This window comes from Delphinapterus leucas, chromosome 9, assembly GCF_059928025.1.
Source record: "Delphinapterus leucas isolate spDelLeu-1000000601 "Yukka" chromosome 9, BTC_Dleu_Yukka2, whole genome shotgun sequence".
Taxonomy (NCBI): domain Eukaryota; kingdom Metazoa; phylum Chordata; class Mammalia; order Artiodactyla; family Monodontidae; genus Delphinapterus; species Delphinapterus leucas.
Genome location: NC_143137.1, coordinates 18,265,315 through 18,278,273, shown reverse-complemented (window position 1 = coordinate 18,278,273; position 12,959 = coordinate 18,265,315). Strand labels below are relative to the sequence as shown.

At 40.3% G+C, this 12,959-nt stretch overlaps 1 protein-coding gene across 1 annotated transcript in view; it reads left to right on the top strand.

Annotated features, from left to right (window-relative positions):
• BPGM (bisphosphoglycerate mutase) overlaps nucleotides 1–12,607 on the top strand; it is a 32,372-nt gene extending 19,765 nt beyond the window's left edge. Inside the window, exon 3 of the mRNA XM_022580715.2 lies at nucleotides 10,523–12,607. Within this exon, the coding sequence (XP_022436423.2) occupies nucleotides 10,523–10,701 (179 nt within the window). The 3' untranslated portion in view covers nucleotides 10,702–12,607. The remainder of the gene's footprint in view (nucleotides 1–10,522) is intronic.
• Nucleotides 12,608–12,959: the final 352 nt, after the last annotated feature.

Here is a 12,959-nt window from a genome sequence, read left to right as displayed (position 1 = left end):
ACCGGGGCACGAAGCCGTGTCCCCTGCATCGGCAGGCGGACTCTCAACCACTACGCCACCAGGGAAGCCCTCCAGCTTTCTTTTGATTTCCTTTTGCATGGAATATTTTTTTCCATCCCCTCACTTTCAGTCAGTATGTGTCCCTAGGTCTGAAGTGGGTCTCTTGTAGACAGCATATATATGGGTCTTGTTTTTTTACATCCATTCAGCAAGCCTGTGTCTTTTGGTTGGAGGATTTAATCCATTCATGTTTAAGGTAATCATCGATATGTATGTTCCTATGACCATTTTCTTAACTGTTTTGGGTTTGTTTCTGTAGGTCCTTTTCTTCTCTTGTGTTTCCCACTTAGAGAAGTTCCTTTAGCATTTGCTGTAGAGCTGGTTTGGTGGTGCCGAATTCTCTTAGCTTTGCTTGTCTGTAAAGCTTTTGATTTCTCCATTGAATCTGAATGAGATCCTTGCCAGGTAGAGTAATCTTGGTTGTAGGTTCTTCCCTTTTATCACTTTAAGTGTATCATGCCACTCCCTTCTGGCTTGTAGAGTTTCTGCTGAGAAATCAGCTGTTAACCTTATGGGAGTTCCCTTGTATGTTATTTGTTGTTTTTCCCTTGCTGCTTTCAGTAATTTTTCTTTGTCTTTAATTTTTGCCAATTCGATTCCTATGTGTCTCGGCGTGTTTCTCCTTGGGTTTATCCTGAATGGGACTCGCTGCACTTCCTCGACTTAGGTTGCTATTTCCTTTCCCATGTTAGGGAATTTTTCTAGTATAATCTCTTCAAATATTTTCTCAGGTCCTTTCTCTCTCTCTTCTCCTTCTGGGACCCCTATAATGCGAATGTTGTTGCATTTAATGTTGTCCCAGAGGTCTCTTAGGCTGTCTTCATTTCTTTTCATTCTTTGTTCTTTAGTCTGTTCCGCAGCAGTGAATTCCACTGTTCTGTCTTCCAGGTCACTTATCCGTTCTTCTGCCTCAGTTATTCTGCTATTGATTCCTTCTAGTGTTTTTTCATTTCAGTTATTGTATTGTTCATCTCTGTTTGTTCTTTAATTCTTCTAGATCTTTGTTAAACATTCCTTGCATCTTCTCGATCTTTGCCTCCATTCTTTTTCCAAGGTCCTGGATCATCTTCACTATCGTTATTCTGAATTCTTTTTCTGGAAGATTGCCTATCTCCATTTCATTTAGTTGTTTCTCTGGGGTTTTATATTGTTCCTTCATCTGGAACATAGCCCTCTGCCTTTTCATCTTGTCTATCTCTCTGTGAATGTGGTTTTTGTTCCACAGGCTGCAGGATTTTAGTTCTTCTTGCTTCTGCTTGCATGTCTAACTTTCAAGAGTTCATGTATGAAGGCTTCCTGTGGTACTTGACAAATTCTTAACCTAAAAGAAAACATCCTATTGAATTTGGATACTGACTTTCCAAGACTCCAAATATTAAGTGAATCTCCCTTACTTTAAGGGGAAAATATAGATTTTTGTTTTATAGGAAAGATTACTGGCTAATTTATTTGTGTGTATGTGTTTATTGTGTTAAAAAATGTCATAAAATGTAACATTTTAATTGCCAATTTATTTTTATAGTGAATTTATATGACTACACACCCCCCTATTTTCTGGTTAATACCTGTTATCCGTTGCAATTATTAACAGCATCTCCTTTCACTTTCAACAGTGCCCAGCTTGGAGGATTATATGGCCATGTTATGAGAAAGTTAGCTTTCATCTGTATTAAGAATGAATCTTTGAAATGGGTGTGACCAGATTGCATATTCCCTATAAATATGAAAGTTGCTAAATTCTTTGAATTGATTACAAAAGTAAAAATGCATGTCGTTGTAGACTGATCTGATTCCTAGTCATGTTTTCTAGATATGTTTATGTAAGATTCTCCCATATAAACAGGATCTTTCAAGGAAGTGGGCAATTTTTCCCCATATTGTCCTTAAAATGCTTGATAGACTTCAAGCATCTTACCTTCTGCTAGGGAGGAGTGTGGTAACTGATAGAATCAATGACAGCATACTGTCCTATCATAAAAATACTTTACTGTAACTTTGAGGTAGGAAGAATGATGACCCAGTCACATAGCTAATTAAGAAATTGGTCTACCCTGAAGTCTCCAAGTGCCTTAAGATCTTTGACTAAGAGTATACTAGTGTTACTAATTTACTCTAGATTGTATGTACCTCAGCAGTGGAGAGTGTTGTTAGTTCCTTAGATGTTATTTTGTTTCTCAAATATTTGGTGCTATGATTTTACCCTATAGTCAGTCAAGTCCTGCCTGACACTTCTTCCATTTGTGGGAAAGAAGACAGATGCTGTTGAAGGAAAATGAAGCCCAGACAGACCTCAGATGGCTTAGCCATGATCGCGATAAGTAGTTGGAGTCATGAACTCCGCCTAAACCCAGTTCACTGAGTCTCCACACACAATTACTGCCTGGGCTGTTTTGTTTTAAACTTTTTCTAAAAAGTAGCCCTTCTGTTGATCTATTCTGTTCAGAATAGTACGTTGTGAGAAGCTGAGTCAAGAGTATCTTTGGCAAGTAAACCATAAAAAGGTAATTTCATGCAACTAATTGAGTCTTACATTATTATTGCTTTTACCTTAACATTGTGGTGTGTGAATGACACTCCCTAGTATAGCTATACCAGGTGGCCCTTTTTTGAGCGCACACTGTGTGCTAAACGCAGTTCTAGGCATTTTACATATGCATCTTGTTTCTTGTAGGAACTAGAACAAGTCTCTGAACTCACTGGAAAGCTATGGTTCAGTATTTTGACTTTGTTCAATACTTTGTTTTACTCTGCTATTTAATGTAGCTAAGCCATGTTTTTTAAATTTCATTTGAGCAATTGTTGACTGTTTGCATTTTATTTTGTTTGTTTGTTTTGGTTTTTAGATTCCACATATAAGTGAGATCGTACGGTATTTGCCTTTCTCTGATTTCACTTAGCATAATTCCCTCTAGATCCATCCACGTTGTCACGAATGGCAAGCTTTCTTTTTTTTAATGGCTGAGTAATATTGTATATATGCACCACATCTTCTTTATCCATTCATCAGTGAACACTTAGGTTGCTTCCATATCTTGGCTATTATAAATAATGCTACAGTGAACATCGGTGTGTGTGTATCTTTTTGAAAAAAAATTTTTTTTTCTTGGCCGCAACCATATGGCTGTGGGACCTTAGTTCCCTGACCAGGGACCGAACCTGCGCCCTTGACAGTGAAAGTGCAGAGTCCTAACCAGTGGACCACCAGGGAATTATATGTATCTTTTTGAATTAGTGTTTTTGTTTTCTTTGGATAAATATCCAGAAGTGAAATTGCTAGATGATATGGTAGTTCTATTTTTAATTTTTTGAAGAACCTCCATACTGCTTTCTATAATGGCTGCACCAATTTACAATCCTACCAGCATTGCACAGGGTTCCCTTTTCTGCACATTCTTGCCAACAGTTGTTATTTGTTGTCTTTTTGATGATAGCCATTCTGACAGGTGTGGGGTGATATATCACTGTGGTTTTAATTTGCATTTCCCTGATGATTAGTACTGTTGAGCATCTTTTTTATGTGTCTGTTGGCCATCTGTATTTCCTCTTTGGAAAATGTCTATTCAGGTCCTCTGCACATTTTTTAATCAGGTTGTTTGGTTTTTTGATGTTGAGGTATATGAGTTCCTTGTATATTTTGGATATGAACCCCTTATCGGATATATCATTTGCAAATATGTTCTCCTATCCAGAATGCTGCCTTTTGGTTTGTTGATAGCTTCCTTGTCTGTGCCAAAGCTTTTTAGTTTGGTGTAGTCCCATGGAATGCTTTACTTTTAACTTAATAGTAGTTCTTAATCCCTTCAGAATAAAGAAGACTTAAAACAGATATAAGAAATATTATATAGTGAGAAAATTCCTGCTTAAGGGACTGCTTTACTGATTTGTGGCAGCATAAACAATTGCCTAACAAGTCCAGATTACAGCAGGGCCCACCTCCCACCAAGCACCACCACGAACACTCCTAACCCAGGCGTAGTGTCTAACAACACCCTGTTCCTTAGCACTCCAGACAGGTGTGTGTTTCTCTGCGGTTGGCGTAGTCACTTCGTGTTTGTTTCCTGCCGGCTCACATTGAAGGAGAAGCCAGGTACTGAACTGAAGCATTGGATGTAGTCTGCATCTTGCCAGCAGAAGTGGATTGTTTAGTCTGGGTTCAAGAAAGGACTAGGCAGGGCTTCCCTGGTGGCGCAGTGGTTGAGAGTCCGCCTGCCGATGCAGGGGACACGGCTTCGTGCCCCGGTCCGGGAAGATCCCACATGCCGCGGAGCGGCTGGGCCCGTGAGCCATGGCCGCTGAGCCTGCGCGTCCGGAGCCTGTGCTCCGCAATGGAAGAGGCCACAACAGTGAGAGGCCCGCGTACCGCAAAAAAAAAGAAAGGACTAGGCAGTTTCAAGTTTGGAGTAAGAGTGGCATGCAAGACAGACTTGACCCCTGAAGAACTGTGTGCAGCTGCACATATAACAAGGCAAAGAAGTGACGAGGTGAAATTAGAGACTCGAGGAAAGGTCAGCTGGGACTTGCTGTGGGGATGGACACTGACCAGTCAGTCACCTTTGGTATGCTGTAGTGGGATATTTTCAGAAGTAGCAGTCAGGCCTCTCTTCTGTGAAGCAAATGCTTATCTAGTAGTGTGGCTAAGCTTTCTCTTATTATAAGTATAATTGATTTATAGAAACCTTCATTTTTAAAAGTTGTAGGCCACTTAACTATAAAATTAGATGTAGAATGGATTCTTCTCTCTACGTTATTCTAAATTAGAGGCCGTTATACTGTCATCATGGTACATGATTCAAATAACCCATTTCCAGTTGTTCCCCAGCCAATCTTTAAATTGTACATGGATAGCATTCAAACCTAAAAGAATTCTAATTAAAAATAGGTAAGCCATATATGAAATTCAGAATCTCTTCTGTCAGCTCTTATTTTGGCAATAGAAGAATACAGTACTCTTATCACAGATCACCCATCAGTGGGGTTTGGATTGTGACTAACTCAATTGGGAAAGGGAAGCGGGGCATGGGTGGAACCTCACAGCTGAATGATTTGATTGGAGCTGTTTTCCTCTCTCTCTGTCATCCTCAAAAATAAGCATTATGGAATTGGGGTTTCCTCTTGTCCTGTAACAGACCTGTCTCCCTGAACATCTTTCCTCCTGTTTCCTGATATTCAAAGATTTTGAGCACACAGTTTGGAGAACACCAAAGAAAATATATAGACGACAAATTTAATTTGACTTTTTTTCTTAATAAGGTAATAAAGGAAACACAATCTTTAACCAAAGCTTCAACAGTAAAGGACTAGATTTAATTTGAAAGCTCAGAGAGTTCAGATTCATTCATTTCAGCTATGTGCCAAGGGTCCATTAAATCAGGTACTGTACTATTCTTGGTACAGGGATACAGCACCTAGAATTGGACATACAGAGTCCTTACTTTTGAGGAGCATACATCTCCCTTTTGATTTCCTTCTGAAACTTAGCTGGTACTGTACCTCCGAGAAAGTCCTCAGAGTGCTTTCACATATAGGCTTTAGGCATTAGCGTTTCTAGTTAACATTTTATTCCTAATAGCCTTTATTTGTAAGAAGTAGATTCATATAATACATATAGTTGTAATGTTGGATCATAAAGCTAAATCATTTCTGGATCCTAGCAGCAACACATGATAGAATTCCTTACAATAGAACAAACATTTACTAAAGTCTTGCAGCATATAAGGCACTGTTTTGAGAGCATAGGTGACACAAGGATGTATAAAACATGGTCCCTTATAATCCCAGTGGGAGAAGTGAGCATTTGCTCAGCCACTTCTAACAGAAGGCGAGTGGGAGTGCTGTATATATGTGCAGTGATCTTAATTACTGTCTGTGGTTCCTGTTCCTGCTACAGTGACTCAGGGGAGTCATCAAAGGTACAGATTTGACTTTCTGAAGTTAGTCCTGTATGCAGAAAATGAAGTTGTTTGAATTTCTTCCTGTTTTGGCTTTGAGCTACTCCTTTGACTTACCACCAAATTTTCATTATTTCTTATTTAAAATATCCCAATCATTTAAATGGATAGCAGTTAACTCCCAGACGCTCCTACATGAAGATTCAAGAATTAAAGACAATGGTTGGGGGTTGGTGAAGGGGCAGTGATAGAGATGGGTTGATGCAGGATTAGATGTTTCCCTTCAGAACATTCTTGGATGCTGTATCAAACAATCTAAGCCATTATCAGAGGATGTGATATCTGGCCATGCGTTTTAACTTTCATATGATGTTCCAGTTAATGAATTTGTAATACGATATTACATAATATAGTATCGATTCAGTTTGGTTCAATCCAATGCAGATGCATTTTTCTAGCCTTAGGAGTTCTGCTTGCTTGACTCTCTTAGGACAAAGAATGTGGCTTATGCCAAAACTGAGTAATGAATAATGGCTTCATTGTGGTTTTTCCTCATTTGCTATTTTAAAAAGCCAGTCGCTTAAGTCTCATTGACTGATTATTAACCAGTCTAAGTATTTTAAATATTTGGAAGTAATTAGTCTGCTGTGTGAATGGCTTGAGTAGTCATTAAAGTGGAATGTCAACTTTATTTATTGGAAACATTTCTATTTTTGTTGAGCCCTCCTTTCTTTATAAGTGAAACATTATAGTTCTCGTGGCCTTTGTTAGTTGGCTCTTCCATTTGGTCCCACACAAAAGTGGGTTTTTATCTAAGCCATAGGCATGAGCTTGAGAGTGGTGCTCTTAAAGAAAGGGCTTGTTAGATCTGGTTAGATCTGAGGCCATGGTCAGATGAGTTCCATGTGTGCCCCTCTCCCCCTGCCAAAGACCCAGAACTTTTTTCTGAGGTCACAGACTGCAAACCCTCAACCTGGCCCATCATGATCCCAGTGTGTTAGGTATTTCAAGGGGATCAGACAAATCTGTTGATCCCTTTACTAGTCTTGAAAACATGAGAACACTTGGTGCTGGTGTCCAGTTAGCACCCAGCCCTTCACAAGGGCAGAGCATGAACACAAACATTCTCCTTTCTCCTTATGCTGTGGTGGAAATAGCCATAGACAAGTCAGACGACCAGAGTTGAAGTCCTGGAATTTGGGAATTTAAAAAAAAGGTATAATTTTACTACCTTAACAGTCTGGTGACTCGAAGAGTTTTATTTAACTTCTCTGGATCTGTTTAGTAGTTTTTTAAACAGCTTTCTTGAGGTATAATTCACATGACATACAGTTCACCCATTTAAAGTGTTCAGTTCAGTGGCTTTTCACAGAGCTGTATTTTCACAGAGTTGTATATTCACAGAGTTACCCATCTATCACCACAGTCAATTTCAGAACATTTTCATTACCCTCAAAAGAAACTCCATACCTAGCTATTACTGCCCAGTCCTCCCATTCCCTCTGGCCCTAAGCAACCCCAGATCTATTTATGTCACTATAGATTTGCCTATTCTGGACATTTCATAGAAATGGACTCATACGATATGTACTCTGTGACTGGCTGCTTTCACTTAGCATAATGTTTTCAAGCGTTGTCAATGTTTAGCATGCATCAGCACTTCTTTCCTTTTTATTGCCAAATAATATTCCATTGCATGGATCTGCCACATTTAATTTACCCACTCATCAGTTGATGGACATTTAGACTGTTTCCATCTTCTGTCTATTATGAATAACGCTGCTGTGAGGGTTCGTGTACAGGTTTTTGTGTGGACATGTGTTTTCATTTCTCTTGGGCATATATACCTAGGAGTGAAATTGCAGGGTCCCATGGTAATTCTGTGCTTACCTGTTTGAGGAATTGCCAGACTTGTTATCCAAAGATTCCACAGGATTTTATACTCTTAATTTTACAGTGTATTAGGATTTCAGTTTCTCTATATCCTTAGCGGTCACCTGGCTCTAAACCACGTGCTGTTGCATTCCTCTCTGGCTATCTCCAGGGGATGTGGGTGGCAGCTACTATGCGGCCAGCTGACAGATCTGACCTGAGAGGGTCCGAGGGCTTTTAGAATCCCAGGCAGTCATCTCCCAGCTAAACAGCTGGCTGTCTGGTCTGAATTTATCTGTTCTTGCCAGCTTTAGTTTGGGATGGTAATCTTGTGTAGGGTTGCAGTGTGGGGATGGGGGCTTGGCAGGGCAAAGGAGTGTTTTAGTAGCCTACCCTTTAAATCTTCTACCTAGAAGAGAATTCATAGTACAGAAAGAAGAAACACTTTGCTGGGCTATACTTTCTCATGTATGTTCTCTTTTAAGTCCATTCCTCCTGCCCCACAGGGTTTGTAATAGTGGTAGAGAAGAGTGTGTGTTTCTTTTTTTAATTAGACAGAGGCAGTGGAGGCCCAGAGAGGTTACTTACCTAAAGTTATATATTATACTTGTTAGTATTTGGAAGGGGACTAGCAAAGGAGGAGATGGGATGGGTACTTAGAATAGACCCTGACTTCCAAGTTATGATCCTTTCCATTGTTTCATAGCTGTTTGAGTATACAGCTTGTGCATAAGAGTTCTTAGGCAGCTCTTCTGAACCTAGAAATGAAATTCTAATAAAGAACCACCCCAGCGGCTGAGATCCAGTGCTATGATTCTGTGACTGGTGCTCATAGTTATGACCAAAGTTAAAATGACACAGTGCATTGATAACTAACTGCTACTAACTTATTCTGCCATTCTCACCTTCCAAGATGGACCCTTGCACTCCCCTCAGAACTTGCTCTACCCTGGGTCCTTTCTATTAATAAAGAACAGAAGTATATGGTTAGAATTTAGAAGTCTATATAATAAAAGTGTGGTTTTTTTTTAATGTGTGTTTTTAAAGTAGATAATTTGAGTACTTTCAGTCACCTTTTAATTGGCTTAACTCCATGTTTTTAGGTCTCCTCTCTTCTCTTTGCCCATTTTGAACTCAGAGGAACTTGAAAGACATTGTGCACTAGTTACATATACCTGGGTTTAAATCCAGGCTTTGGTATTTACTGCCTGTGTGACCTTGAGTTGTTTGCTTAACCTCTCTGTGTCAGAAATTGTTACATGGAAAAATAATGGTGCATATCTTCCTAGGATTGCAACGGTGATTAAATAAGTTAATACACATAAAGTGCTTAGAAGAGCACCTGGCATGCGGAATGTACTCAGTACATGTTAGCTGTTTATTGTTTTTTAAAAACACTCATAATAACAGAAACCTTATCATGACCACTGCTGCTACCATCCTTGCTACAACTCCAGCTCTTCTGGTCAAAATTGAACAACCTATGATTCAGGTTATCTATTTATTAAAAAAAATTTTGTGGGAGCGCACTGTACGGCATGTGGGATCTTAGCTCCCCGACCAGGGATCGAACCTGGGCCCTTGGCAGTGAGAGCGCAGAGTCCTAACCCCTGGACCACCAGGGAATTCCCTGATTCAGGCTATTTAAAAAAGAACTGAGGGAATTGCCTGGTGGTCCAGGGGTTAGGACTCCACGCTTTCACTGCCTCGGGCATGGGTTCAATCCCTGGTCAGGGAACTAAGATCCCACAGGACGCGCAGCATGCCGAAAATAAGTAAGTAAGTAAGTAAGTAAGTAAATAAATAAATAAATAAAATTTTTAAAAAATAAAAAAAGAATTGAAGGTGATTTGTCCATTACACATACCTTTCTCTCCTAGCAGTTGGGCTGTTAAGGGACAGCAGGAGAACGAGACCTGTTTACAAGGCATGTCGATCAACCTTCTTTTGATTCCTCTTGATTGTATTTCCTGAGCACCTAGGGGAGAGTTCCTCCTTGACTGGGTCTAGCCCAGGGCATCCCATGCTCACTCAGTGTTGGAAAACCAGCCACTTTCTAATCAATTGAACTAGATTTTGAGGTTAATTTTAGCCAGCCTGGGGACAACATATAAAAGGAAAAAAACCGGAAAACCCCCCTAGTTCACTTTCAGATTTTTCAAGATTGATTTCTGCGGAAAACCAGTAACACATGTGAGCATGGAGAGAATAATTTTCATTTCTTTAAGATTTAGATAGGAAACAACCAGGAACAGTTTGCCCCAAAAGGTATTTACTGTCCCAAGATTTAATGTAATTTGAATTTCTGTCTTAGATTTTTTTTTAAAAAAAAACTTCTGAGGGACTTCCTTGGTGGTGCAGTGTATAAGACTCTGCGCTCCCAATGCAGGGGGCCCAGGGTTTGATCCCTGGTCAGGGGACTAGATCCCACATGCTGCAACTAAGAGTTCGCATGCCGCAACTAAGGAGCCTGCCTGCCGCAACTAAGACCTGGCACAACCAAATAAATAAGTAAATAAATAAATAAAACTTCTGGGACGCCCTTGGCTTCCAGCAACTATAGCTGGAATCCCTCACAGTACCTGGTGTGGTTCCAAACATGCAGTTAATATGGGACTAAGTGAATGTGTAGTTAATTAAGTAAACACAGCTTCCTCCTGGGTTGTCTTTAACGCCTTGCTCCTCCCTGTCTTAATCTCCAGGTATCTCAGATGAAGACATTATCAACATTACTCTTCCTACTGGAGTCCCCATTCTCCTGGAACTGGATGAGAACCTGCATGCCGTTGGACCTCACCAGTTCCTGGGCAACCAAGAGGCTATCCAAGCAGCCATTAAGAAAGTAGAGGATCAAGGAAAAGTGAAACGCGCTGACAAATAAAATCTTTCCCACGTGCTAGCTAGGGATAGCTGCAGAAGGAGTGGTATGCGGTGTGTTATGGGTGCTGATCTCGCTTTTTTTTTTTTTTCTCCCCCGCTGATTTTTCCTGATTTTTCCAGATCTAGGCTGTGGGGTAGAGTTTGTATAAGTAACTAGGTAACATATGTTGGCCCAGATAAAGGCTTTAGGATGCCTGAGTGCTAATGTCATAAGCCTTATGCGTTAGCGCCTGCCGGCCCCGTTTGAATTAGTCACTAAGTTAGTCACCAGTGGGGCTTAATCAATGTCATAAGTTTCCAAGATGGGGGAGCAACAAGTGGAGGTCAAGTTCAAGGTATTCCTCATTCAATAAATCAGTATAGAGTGACCACTGACAGGCACTACTTACTCCAATAAATAGTTCACAGTTATATTTACTGAGACTTTCTAGGATGATAATAAAGGGCATTAGATAACACACTATACTTAAGTATTTATTACTAGTCTTTTCCTCTAGGGAGAGGGATGCTTTGATAGGTTAAGACCAGAGGCCCATTAAATGGGAGAGTCATGGATGGATTCCTCCAAGACAGCCAACAACAAACACCAAGGCCCTTTGCCTCATAACATTTGGTGGAATTCCTCTCTGGCTGCTAGAATTAGCAGCATATAGACAGCTATAGCTGTTCATGTTCTCTTTTTGTTTTATTTTTGTTTTTTAAACTTTAATTTTGGGGTCTTTAAAATTAATTTAAAAATAAGTTCTGTGACTGAAAATGGTACCATCCCAAGAATTTCCATATGATTCATAAATATTAAGTATAGGCTGCTGAATTATTCTCTGCTCTTATCTTCCTATAACACAAAGAGTTGTACTTATTTCAACACATAGACATGCCTAATTCTCTAAAAATTGAAGGTCAGGTCGGGGGAAGGTAGAATATAGTGGGTGTAATTTTATTCACTTGAACGGGGAAATGGTATATTCGCACTTGTCATGTACATTTGTTCTTTATCTGCTGAGGGCAAAACATTATGGTACGTAGTCTATAGTATTCAGGGTAGGCCACAGACAGAATTGACTGCTTATCAATCTTAATGATATAGGATGTTTTTAGATGCTGGAGATAGGTAAGTGATCATTTCTTTAAGCTACTGCCTTATTTCAGAGCAAGTGACATATATTTCAGTGATAAAGTCATGTAAACAATTTACAACTATAAAAGCTGTTACAGATATCACCAGTTTTTCATGGTTTTCCATTGGTGGATTAGTTTATTTGTATCCATTTTATAGTAAAACTGTCATTAGAAGGAAACTAATTCTAAAACCCTTGCTACTGCTTGCTTGGTTTCTACTGATCCTTAAATCAAGACTTAGGGCATCAGCTGAAAAGAAGAAATGAACCTGGTTTGCTCACAGCTGGCTGCATCTGTGATGCATAAGGACATGGAACGTGGATGCTTGACGTTCCTGACCAACTACTGGCTTTTCTGCCGTAGTCCTTCTTTTCACAGTTCTGTTGCCTAACCAAATAACACTGTTTATAATTCAGAGATCAGGGCCAAGAATACAACTACCAGATCTTCCTAGAATTCCAAACCTATGGCTAAGCTTCAACTCAGACCATTTTTGAACAGCTTCATCTCTGGAATTGGCATCTGAATTTTCCAGCCCAAGAAGTGACCATGTCTTAACACAGCTTAAGAGCCTAGAGTTGGATTCTTCCCTTGTCCTGCATCTAGATATCCACCTCCCGTGGACACCTGGCAGCATGATGTGCTCCTGCACACAGAGCTGTGCTCACACCCCATCACTGTGGAATCTTACAGACTTCCTAAGAGAGGGATAATTTTTGCTGACACTTTCTGGTACAATTTGGTTTTTGAGATCTTGGCTGAAATAAATGAAGAGATATTTATGAAAATTTGCTGTAAAATTATTTTTAACGACTCCAGCACTTCAACCTTGAGACCACCTAGTGAATCTGTTTTCTTTGCATGGCTTACAAGGGATCCAGAATTTTTTTTTTTTTTGGGGGGTACACGGGCCTCTCACTGTTGTGGCCTCTCCCGTTGCGGAGCACAGGCTCTGGATGCGCAGGCTCAGTGGCCATGGCTCATGGGCCCTGCTGCTCCGCGGCATGTGGGATCTTCCCGGACTGGGACACGAACCCACGTCCCCCGCATCGGCAGCATCGGCAGGCGGACTCTCAACCACTGCGCCACCAGGGAAGCCCGGATCCAGAATTTTTGATGTAGGTATCTTGAAATCTGCCT